The 12064-nt window shown below is 43.1% G+C and overlaps 1 protein-coding gene across 1 annotated transcript; it reads right to left on the reverse strand.

The window, feature by feature from the left end:
- Positions 1 to 183: 183 nt before the first annotated feature.
- Positions 184 to 8149, reverse strand: zgc:194621 (uncharacterized). The gene is made up of 5 exons (XM_004572915.3): positions 7578 to 8149; positions 4167 to 4225; positions 3990 to 4073; positions 3833 to 3909; positions 184 to 2489 (listed from the first exon to the last, which is right to left on the reverse strand). The coding sequence occupies exons 1-5, from the start codon at positions 7946 to 7948 to the stop codon at positions 2445 to 2447; spliced, it is 636 nt and encodes a 211-aa protein (XP_004572972.2). The 5' UTR covers positions 7949 to 8149; the 3' UTR covers positions 184 to 2444.
- Between the last annotated feature and the right edge of the window lie 3915 nt (positions 8150 to 12064).

Genomic DNA, 12064 nt, shown 5'->3' on the forward strand with positions numbered 1-12064 from the left:
CCTGTTGTGTGATCAGTGATTTTGTGCAGGCTCTGTAACATGCAAACGAACAAACAAAGAATGAAGTTATCCACCAGGCTGCTGTCAGCCTGGTTAAGCTTAACATTGAGTCTTTTTTCAAATGAAACATTAATCTGTGCTCTACAGCAGAAAACACAGAAAAGACAGGAGAGCTGCGAGTGCTACATGTACGATACTTTATTTGCAGTTTTTAGAAATGCGCTTGTTCAGCATGTGGCTCAAATATAACAAAGATCCGAACCCTAAATGACTTTAATTTAAATGACTTCAAACATGCATGTGTAGGCTTATCATTCAAATCTGATAAAAACCCGTTTGAAACGCTGGTGTTTTTATCCAAAAATCAAGTTTACAAAGATTTTATTGGTTTAAAGTTAATATTGTTTGTCTTGTCTTTATATAATAGTTTTTACTTTAATTACATTTCTTATATTTTCTTATTAAATGACCAGAAATTTGAATTTTTTAACACTGGAAAAACAAACACAAACATTCTAACGCTGAAATGTCTGAGCTTCCCCGGATCCCCTGAATGCTGCACCTGCTCCACAAAGTCGCCTCCCTATAAGGACTACAATCATGGCCTCACAAAACAATTACAGCTGCTTCCCTACAGCTGTCACGCATGCGCAAAGGTGGGTTTTAGTTGCCATATGACACATTTTAATTATGCGTTCGTGATACAGAAGAATAATGCTGACATTTAGCTTCCTGCTCTTTAATGTGTGTATGTGAAGGTTATGCAAAGAATTCAAAGAGCTCCTCTGACTTGCATTTGACTCATACTAATGAAACATTATAAAAATAACCACAGTCCTCCGGTTCACTGTGTCTGTGCTTCTCGCTGTGCTGTGATCGTTCTTCATGATGGTGTTTTCCTACTGGAAGCTGAATGCTCTCCAGTCACCTTTCCTCTGTGTGCAGTGTGGTGGTCAGTCACCGTTTACCCACCCTGAGCTCCGCCACAGCCTCTGAAACAGCCAGAACACGACCTCTGCTGGCATGGGAGGAAACACAAGCTTGGATTCTAGCAAGGAAGCAGCCTCATCAGAGTCAAAGGGAAGGTGAATCCTCCCCGACCATGTCCGCTGATGCTCCTGCTTCACGTTTATCAGTAAATCCTGAGACGCGGGAGGTAAATTAAAGCTTCAGGTGGCACTGATTCTTCACATGTGCGCATACACAGATATATAAAGTTTTACAAAATCTAAAGAAACAATCTCCCTCTCACCTCCAGGTGGTGTTGTGTGTGTCTTCTAAAAGCTTGCATCATCTACCACCTGACAATTTGAGTTTTTATGTTTCTATAGCAGCCAGATGTTGGAGGTTTCTACTGCAGCTGGGCTGCAGGTAACTGAAACTGTTTGTTTATAAAAGAGTTAAAAAATTCTAAATAGAAATCAACACTGGCCAGATTCAGCAACCAGCGGCTCCACCCCAGACCGCTGCCTGAGCCACCAAGCACCAAACCCCTACGACCTCTCCTGTGGGTAGAAATCAGAACTCCGGACATGTCATTGGAGGCAGTTTCAGAGTCGTGGAATAACACCGGGAAAACTTTACGATCTTCATCTTGAAGAGGAGTTTTTCTAAATGTCAAAGAGCACGAGCGCTGCTTTGCACACTGAGCTGTGACGCAGAGAGAGAAGCTGCTTGAACATTTATTGTAAATATTAAGTGAACATATTGTTATTGCGTCACCTGTCCTCTGTGCTGTCCACAGCCTGTTTATGTCAGTTCTGCTCTGTTGTGTTTGAATTACGTAAGAGTGAAGAGTGGCGTGATGCGTTCACAGGCCACACCTCAGTCGGTCAGAGGTGTTACCTGAGTCTGCTTGTTGCAGCAAACCTTTTATTTCCGGTGTTTGCAGTTTGAACACGTGGCTGCAGATTTAATGAAAACTTCAAATAAAATAAAAACAAAGGTAAAGAAAATGCATCAAAATCCTACAAAGAAAAATGAATCTAACCAAACACATCCAACAGGTGAAAGCCTGGAGTACCTGTGAGCAGTGAGCCAGCTTCTGTCTGTGTGTTAGCACACAACTCTTTATATTTATCACATTCGGGCCCGCGGTGGTTGCAGTTTGAGCTGCACATATAAGATTCCCTGAGCTCCATGTTACTGACGTGATGGCTGAAAGCTCGGAGGAAGATGTTTGAATCATCGACCTGTTAATAAAGTTATTTCCTATTTCAACTTGGATAAAAAATACATTTTCATTTGACCACAAAGCTACTCACAGAACTTTGAAACAACCATAATCGAACCACTATATGACAACAACGGTGACATACGTGAGCTCTGACACCTGTTTGTTCATCTGTAAATATTTCACTAAAAAGACTTATTTAAAGTTTGCTCCTTAAATATGTGATTTATATGTTTGAGCTGCAGCGAGGAGTCGAGGCAGGAGGAGACGCTCAGCTCGTCAGGACGGACGTTTCCTCCAACACCGGCTTCTTCATCTGAAACGACATCGAGAGAAAAGTAACAGAGAAAAGTATTTTCTCTGTGAAATCTTCAGTCCGCTGCTGTTTGCTGTGATCGTACTGATATAACAACAGATAATGACCTGCTGGATGCTCAGAGTTTAAACGAGCTCAGGCAGAGCTTTCACTGGTGGAAGCAGCAAAGAGCTGCGTTCACTGGCGACAGTTTTCAGAAGTGTTTCTGATCTCTGAGCGAGCTCCACCACAGAATCAGCTGCACCACCAAGTATTTTAATATTATGAACCGCAGATGATAATTAACTACACTCACTGCTTCATTAGGTGGCAGCTCAGTGTTTATTTCCACTCAACTGCTTGTTGCCAATCACATGAGAACTTCAGTGGATTTAAGTTCAAACTGAGCATCAGAACGAGGAAGAAAGATGATTCAGTATTTCAGAAACTGCTCATCTTCCCATACAACCATCGCTGAGGTTTACTGAGAATGATGGTCCAACAAACCATCTGGGCTCTCTGGGTGAAAATGCCATGATAGTAACTCAAATAATCACTCTGCAAGTCTGCAGAGGAGCATCTTTGGATGCTCAACATGTTTCAGTTTACAAACGGCGCCCCATATGAAGAAGCTTACCAGAGCATTGTTGCTAACCTTGTCCATCCCCGTATGACTCAGTCTACTCGTCTACTCGGATGATGCACCACGTCACAAAGCTCAGATCACCTCTAAAAACTGGTTTCTTGCCTGTAATCTGGACTAGACTCCAGACTGAGCAGGAGATTCACATCATGGACGTCCAGATAACAAATCTGTGTGATGCTTTCATGTCAATAAGGACAGATGAATGTTTCCTTCTCATTGTTAAAGCTGTGCTACAAAGAACTGAAGCAGCTCTGAAGGCAAACAGACGTCGAAGCTGATAAAATGAGCGAGTGCATCAATCAGGGAGCGTTTGTTCACACTTTTAAACACGTTACTGGTGTCGAAGTCAAAAGAACCACAGATTAAAAAACAAAATCATTTTAAAGATCTTTGAGATCACATCTTACAGACGCCTCAGTCTGATCGCAGGCTTAGTCCCAGTACTTGGTTTCTGTAAGTAAACTGGGAAGCTGAGTTTAATGTGCTTTACTTCTATTGTTTCCAGTTAAACATGAGCTTTGACTACTTTGCAGATCCACTTCAAAGCTTTTATTAGAATTGAAGCGGATCGCCAAGCAGTTTAACTTGAATGTTGTAGTTTGGTTTTCTTCTCTGCATTTCAGGAAGTTTCCTGTTTTGTGAGACGGCGGAGCCTTTGAATCCCACGTGGGATGGGCCAGGTGTTCAACATGACAAATAAGAAAATGAGCCGTCAGACCGGTTTCTGCTTCTTCTTCGCCAGCATCATTTCCTGCTGCTGCTTCGAGCGTACTTCCTCCAGACTCATGCAGCCGCCTGTTAGCGCACAAACAAACAGTCAGCGAAAAAAACAACTTTACATATAACAATTAGATCCGCAGGTCCCGCCTCCTCACCAACACTGCTGGGGTTGATGGAAACATACGCCATTGCTCGGCTCAGACGCAGCTCCTCTAAGGCGGCGAGCTCTGCCTCCGCCTCTGCTCAGCCAATCAGACATCACAAAACAAGTATCAACAGCGAAAATGATGATTTAAACAGCTCCGAGACGACGCTGATGAAATGTGACTCACTTTTCTGGATCTCTCTTCTCTTCTTGGGATTTGGGGGGATGACGGTGAAAGCTTTGTTACTGGAACAGGAAACACAAACTCTTTATTTCACTTTCCACGACTTTTTAAACACAAACACAGAATATGAGAAGAAAAAGTGAATCTCTAATCTGCTGATGGAGTAATAACATTTTATAAACCACTGGCTGCAGACACGCTTCAGAAATCTCTTATCAAACATAAACTGTGATAAAACCACAGAAACAAATCTGCTTCTCCTCTGATGGATGGGAGGGTTCACGCCACAGTTCTGGCTGCGCTGGATTGTGGTCAGGTTGTTTATGTAGTCGCAGCCACAACCCGGCCGAGCATCAAGGCTCGAGTTCTCTCAGCCACCGAAACATTTCAACAGGATGCCACACCCGACATTCACATTTTTTCATTTAAGCAGAAAAATCTAAAGTGTGGAGGAGCCACGCGGACGCACCTGCTCAGGGTGGTAACGTGAGAGAACTAAAGCCCCGAAAACAAAACAAACCACCAGGACCTTCATCCTGAAAGGAAAGCAAACTAAAGCCCCACTGAGGGGGGGCAGGAATCAGAAGATGCTACAGCCCAGCCTCCTTTAAGCAGGGGCAGGACCATCATCCACCAGGTGCACCAGAGAGCGACGGAGGAGAGGGTGGAGGGGACAGGAAATCACAGGGGAAGGGTGTGCAATGATCCGCTTCTTCATCCACCTACTATTCTTTCCTCCCTCCTCACTGAAGGAGACCGGATGGTCTTCGTTAGTGAAGAGAAATAAGAAATAATGATTTTTATTTGTGAATCATTCTCTGGTCTTTGATTACATTTAAACTCATATTTCATCATTTCACTGGAATATTTTAAGGTGCATTTGTGTATTTGTGCACACATTTTTATCATGTGCAGGATATGGACCCAAACTCAGGAGTGAAGGTAAAACGTAGCTTTGATCTGACAGACTCTGGGACCTGAGGGCGAGGAAACACACAACCACAAGGGACGACTCAACGAAGGACAAGAGGACACTGAGACGGTTTCTACAAACACACGAGGGGATGAGTAACAGAACGACGCTGTGGGAGGTTAAACTAACCTGTAGAGACAAAGGACATTACCCGCCAAATTAAAACAGGAAGAGCAACAACAACAGGAAAAAACACGAGTAATTCAACACAAAGAGACAAACAGCCAGACACGGAAACACAACGGAGGCGCGAACAAAACACAAGCCAAAGTGAAACCAAGAGCAGAACTAGAGCTGAAACTAAAACCAAACAAGGAAATAAAAAACCCAAACACCAGACTGAAGTGATCCCAATGAGACGACCTGTTTAAATAAAGGATTAAATAATCAAAAAGAATCCATAAAACATCAGCTGCAGCTCTAATCTGAGCCCCTCTGGAATGAAATGAATTTCTCCAAGCATGACCTGTCTGTGTCCTGCTCTCTCTGTACGCTGTCTTGATGGATTCTTTTAATTCTTAAATTGCCTCTAAAGGAAAGAGAAATGAGGAGCCAGAGGAGGCTGCAGGAGGTGCTACAATCAAAGATGCACAGATGTGGTACGCAGCTGGAAAGCAGTGGGAGGAAGACCCTACAAATGAGGTGTTACCTTGGATTTAGAAGCTGTTATATTTAAGCTGATGGGAGAAAAAGATGAAAACAAATATGTGAATGTTTTTTTAATCCAGAGAGAAAAGCAACAAACTCCTGTGGAGATGTTGGGAACGTTTCCTGCCAGGTGTAAAAATAGCATATTTGAACAACTCGAGTCTTCTTTGTGCTTCAAATCGAAACCCCAAATCTGACAGCCGGCCACACTGTGTGCTGCTGTGACTCGGACATGCAGCAGTTCACCTGCAGCACTGTCGTGCAGTTGGTGGTAAAACATGCAGGGATTAACCTGCTGCACCAGATGGCTGCGTGAAACTTTACTGCAGGACTACACGTGAACGCCTTCCCCTCCAAACGCTGACCTGCACGCAGCCTCGGAGAGAGAAACTCAAACATTCAGCGTACGCAAGCAGCTATTTTAAATCTGAGGGGAGATTCATTGTCCTGATTCAATAAATGAAAACTTCCAGATTCATGCTAAATTATTTCTACTATCTCAGAATTTAAAAAAAAGAAAGAGTAGAACTGTTAAACAAAAGTTATGCAAACATCCAAATGTTTTTCCAAAGACAGCAGACATCTCTATAAGACAACAGAAAAAATGGCATTAAATACAAAACAATATGAATGCACTCATATCTCATAATTCACAGTCCCACCTCCTCAAGTCTCAGTTTTTACCCCATCTTAGTCCCGCCCACCATAGAAGTCGTCGAGGTAACAGAAAAAAATGATACTTCCTGCCTTCAGAGTCTCGGTGTGAAGCAGTTAAATACGACATGTTTGGCACAGCTGCGCTACAGACGGAGCGATCCTGACATATTTTTATTAAATTTACAGCATCGCTCAGTGTGGCAAGATAATCTCCACTGAAGGCGGGCTCTCACAGTCCCCGCTGACTGCACGTCCAGCTTTACAGCAGAGAGAGGCCTCGATGGATAACTTCCTCCTTCATTTACACTGTGCAGGTGATCTTTGTCACTAATGCAATTCACTGAACTGGACCTGTGGACTGTGTTGGTGCTGCTGTTGTCTCTTAAAGCATAAATAAACACAATTACCTCACAAATAATCTGCTTTTGTGTTTGGTTCAGACCATCGTCTGACTTTTAATGAATGATAAGTGTTTTGCTTGGATATATTTGGCTGATATCAGTGTTTACGCGTTTCTATTACAAATATGCTCGTTTCTCAAAAGTCCAAGAGCTTCAAATATAATAAAAGGAAAAAATCAGGCTTCCCAACTTCCTGTCGCTTCCTGCATGCTAAATAATTTTCTTAATGTTTTTAACAGGAGACGCTAAAATATCAAATACTATCGTTCCATTTTTTGATTTCCACAGTTTCTGTGAGCATTGGTGACGCCACAGACTTCTGCGTCACTTTCAACACGCACAACCAGCAGCTTCTTGTTTAGGCTTCAACTTCACTCCATCTTTTCTATACAGCCTATAAATCTGTAAATGTGTAAATCTGCAGCATCCTCTGTGGACGGACTGAACATTATTTTGAGCATAAAAACATTTTTGCTGTGCTGTTTTTACTACAGTCAGCAGGATGTTTTTAATAGTGTTTCGTTTGTCTTTATTGTAGTCTATTTAATTTTACTGAGCTACTTCTATCTGTTTGTTGTGTTTAACTTTATTTTTCGATGCTGTGATGGGTATTACAGTATAATAATAAAGGCGTTTCTCATATCCATTCTCCCTTCACTGCTGTTTGTGAGTGGTGTTACAGATGGATTCACGTGGTCCACTGGGTGTCCACGAGGCCCCTCTGACGTATCTCACCTGTGGCTTGTTGCGTACTTGGCCTCCGCTCGCACTGTCCGCTCCTCTCTTTGATATTTGGGCTCCACGGCGGCATGATTGGCCCTCCTGCAGTCCCGGTTCGCTTTGGAGCCGTTCTGTGGAGGTTTGGGGGCAGTGGAGGTGGACCTGGTTCTCCTCTCGCTCCCTGGTTTGGAGGGTGACCCCTGCGGCCCGCCGGTCGGTCTTTGGCACCGCTCAGGCTGCGGGTTTCTCGGACAGCTGGAGGCGCGGCTTTTGCGCACAGCGGGAACTCGGAGCTCACTCTGCGCCTCTTTGGCCGCTTTGGGTCTCTCCTGGGTTTTCCTCGTTGTATCGACTGGTTTAGGCTTGTTGACTTTAGTTCCTGGCATTTTTACCTCATTGGGATGTTTCTGTATCCGGTCTCGAAGGTTGGAAGGGACCCTTCATCATCATCATCATCATCATCATCATTTTCTTCTTCCTCGTGTGTTTAAACAACATGAACATTAAAATCTTCACTTTTCCTTCACTGGTGAGCCGGTTGCTATGGCGCGCATGCCTTAGCAACCCCCGAGTCAAGGCTGACAGACTGCAGGAAAAATTCTAGTTCATTATTTCAAAATAAAAGCGCAGCGAAAACGCTCCTTACGGGAAAAATGTCTCGGAGAGAAAAGAAGTCTAAATAATAAAATCTCTTTTACATATACAAGATATATTTTATTTATTTCACGGCATAAATAACAGAAAGTGACTGAAAATAAACTAGTAACAATGAAGATTGCACAGAGCTGTTGCTAATTACAGAAAGTAAAATTTGGTGCTTTCAAATCAGACTATCTACTCAGGACTTTGAGCTATTCTTGATCAGATTTATCAGATATATTCTACAAAATCTGCAGCTTTAAAGATTAAATAAAAGGTTCCAAGTAGAAGACGCCGAATAAGCAACCAAGTCACATAAAGTTAACAGACATACAGGCAATTTACAAAGTTGAGCTTTGTAAAAAAAAAAAGATGTATTTAAGAAAACATTCTTGATTTGTAGTTTAAAGAAACAGGTGTGTCTGCTTTTGTAACATGTCAGAGGGATACTGATGTATTTTATTATAGGTTGCTTAAACAGGCTTTTGCAAACTGCTGCATCTGTTTTATTTTTGCCTTTTTTTTCTCCTCCAGCATAAAAAATGTCATCAAGAAGCAAATGTCAAACATAAAGTTAGTTTCTCGTTTTATTTTGAAATCTGGGTGGATTTCCGGTTTTACTCCCTCTCTGCTTTCGCTCGAGGCAGGTGCGGATTAAAGTCAGTGACGCAGCAGAGTATTTGTTGTCAGGTCAATCATCCGATTACTGACACGCGACGCTCACAGGTCACATGACCACACATACTGGGAGCTTACAGGACACGCAGAGTCACTGGGAAGTTTTTCTCCCGGCTGAATAAATATGTGATCAGGATTACCGTGGGTCCCTCCGTCCACGCACCGATGCGTTACATGAAGAACGTGGTTTGTGTTGAATAAACAAAGTGGTGCAAGACGCGTTTACAGGAAGTCATAATCCAACTAACAACAGTTTTCATGAAGTGGTCACGATGCAGAAACATGATCAGAATTATTAACGGTTAATGTGGGAACAGGTTAGAAAGAGAGTGAGAGCGATTTTATCTTTGTGAACAGTTTCTGTCCTCCTGTGTGCTTTATGCAAAGATCTGTCAGTGACTCTAACGTCTGTGGCTAAAGAAGTGCATGCCGTGGGTGAGTCACTGAAACTCTTGGGCGCCTTAGCTGCGCGTCGTTTACACACCACAGCCCACCTGAGCTGCTGCTGACTGTGTCCATGTGTTTATAACCACAGTGTAGCATCTCCTCATGGCTGCTGCTAACGAAAGCAGGTCCAAGCCTGGTGGCAGAGAGGTGCACATAATGATCTTGTGAGCGTATATTAGCAGATAAGAAGCAACTAAAGCTTTCAAACAAATGGCATGAAGGAGAAAGTAGCTGCATCCAGAGTGCAAGGACTTTAAACTGTACTTCAGTGGATGTGCTGAGTTCATTTCACGATCTCACCACCGGCCGCTGCAGGGTTAACTGTAGTGGTGTAGGGTTGTGTGAATGGCGGTGCAGTTATTCCTCAGCTGTGGAGCTGTTTGTTTTGCACTCTGCACAGATTCCAGCTGCTGTCATAAATCTGATGTGGGATGGATTCCTGCGTCATTAAAATGTGGGTTTGTTTGAATAAGTGTGCAGAAAATAAGGCAAACAGGAAAACGTCGTCTTTTCTGAGTGAATCGCACAGTTCGTCATGCTCCACAGAGCTTCCTGCTAATTCTGAGGAAGTTGGAGTCTGTGAACATGACTCGTTTATTGTACAAGAAGAAGAAGTTAGCCGATGGTCAAACGGCTGAAAGGTATTTGGTTAAACTTGCAAACACATATTCAAATGAAGCCAAACTGAAGTTCTGAATCTGATGCTTTTGTGAACTTGACAAAAGGTCAAAGGTGAATCCTGTGGACAGGAAGTCTTCATCTTGACTTTGAACTTGACGCATTAAAACCATCAGATGGCAGGCTGTGTAAATTATTACTGTTCTTCCTTATTATAGCTAATTAAGAATGTCGTGGAGTAGTAGTAGAAAAGAAGAACTTGTATTATGTACATTTTGATAATATTTGTTGCAGACACAAAGCTCACATTCTTTGGTAAAGAGCAGTTCAAATGAACTCTGTGCAGAGAGTCGGTGTTTACAGCTTCTGGAAGTCCTAAATGCCATAATGACCAAATGAGTGGCCTGAAAGAAACTAACAACAGTTCTAAACGGTTTATTTAACAGGTTTTTAGAAGTTAACGACACTGGAAACAGCAGCAGGAGATTGTGCAGGTAACTCTCTGGTTACAGGAAGGTTTCAGAATCAAACTTAGTTTCAAGAAGAAGTGGAGCTGGTATTATGTTTATCTAGAGGCTGTGGAGGATGTCCTGACGGGACGGAGGAATCCAGAGGAGACTGGGAGAAGGAGCTGTGGAAAGCGGGCAGGCAGGTACACTGCAGGTGAGGATTCCTAGGATAGCTGGTAGCTACTGTGATAACAATTTATGATAACAAATTGAAGTAACAGGTTTGGACTGAGGAATGTCCGCAACAGAGGAAGGTCATTAGAAAAATTACTGGAGGCAGATAAGAGCAAAAGGTTAAGCAGAGCATGACACAAAAACTTGTTCTAAGCATGAGGGCGATTAGCACTGTTGTAGTGACAACAATCTGACAGAGATGGAAGACCCACCCCAACCTTTAAACAGTGCTCACTGCTGAGAAAATGAAGGCATGTGTGATTAGCAAAGCCTGGGAAACAGAGACTCCTCCAGCTGCCGGCCCACACCTGCACCTGACAGGAGAGAGAACCTCCAGACAGTAATCAGTGCTCCAAGTTCTTCACAGTTTGTGGACTTCTGCTTGTCTACATGCTTCCAAGAACTGATCATTCACCACGGTTTGGTTTCCTGACCATGGATCCAACATGCTGATCTAATGATCTCTGAGCCACTTTTCACTTATGCTCCATGTTTGAGGCAGGCTAGACCTGTAAACGTGCCTCACAAATCTCAGGATTTTCCACAGACAAAGGATTTTTCCAGATTTCCAAAACAGAAGTTGGCTTCATCAGAGAAAGTAACTGTGCACCAACCCTCTGCTACCCCTTGAACTTCCTGCAGATTCCTTGAACTTTGAGGCTTCTCTGCTGTCCCTTGATGCCTCACTGTGCCTGCAGACGCACTCATGCCTGCTCACTTCTGGAACGATGACTCAGCCTCACTCTGGAGGAGGCGGCGCTCCGTCGTGCTGAAGCCTTCGCAGCAGCTGGACGGCTCTCGTGAAGCTTGTGATGATTCAGTTTCTCTCAAGTGGAAAATTCACAGAAGGAATTTCTTTGCATGCGAGGCCATTTTAGGGCTGCATGAGTTCCTTTTGAAGTAACGTTGCTAAAACTGGAAGTTGCTGTGACATCAGCTAACTCGCACACTCTTTATGTCTTTAATGTAACTTTCATACTGACAAAGCTCCTGCTTGTCACAGTCAGAGGACAGAAATATATAAACATAACAACTGAGGCAGCAAAGTTTGCAAAACAGTGTTGGCTTGACTGTAGTCACAGTTTGTGGGATAGCTTACGACTGGGAGGCACGCCTGTTCCTTATGCAAGTTTTGGACATATCACATGGATCAAACAAGTTCAGGTTCTGAAATCCTTGCATGATCACAGAGGGTCACAGGGTCAGTTTTTACACTTCAGGCTGAAACATCCTGAACACCACAGAAGGGAAAATAGTTAAAAATCACCAAATTTCAGCCCAAATCTATGAACTCTGAAAATATTTATAATATGAAGGCAAATATTAGGACTGTACCGTCAGTATTTTACATGGCTTCATAAAAATACTGAAGGTAACGTAAAAAGGAAAATATCGGCGGATCCTGAGGTGGTCGGATGGGAACCTTTCTCAAGTTTG

This window comes from Maylandia zebra, linkage group LG9 (assembly GCF_041146795.1).
Source record: "Maylandia zebra isolate NMK-2024a linkage group LG9, Mzebra_GT3a, whole genome shotgun sequence".
Taxonomy (NCBI): domain Eukaryota; kingdom Metazoa; phylum Chordata; class Actinopteri; order Cichliformes; family Cichlidae; genus Maylandia; species Maylandia zebra.

Excerpts from the sequence above, each read along its gene's own strand:
- zgc:194621 (XM_004572915.3), bottom strand. The coding sequence starts at position 7,948 with ATGCCAGGAACTAAAGTCAACAAGCCTAAACCAGTCGATACAACGAGG. Across the intron at positions 4,226-7,577 it reads AAGTACGCAACAAGCCACAG|TAACAAAGCTTTCACCGTCA; the intron begins GTGAGATACGTC and ends TTCCTGTTCCAG. Across the intron at positions 2,490-3,832 it reads CGAAGAAGAAGCAGAAACCG|ATGAAGAAGCCGGTGTTGGA; the intron begins GTCTGACGGCTC and ends ATGTCGTTTCAG.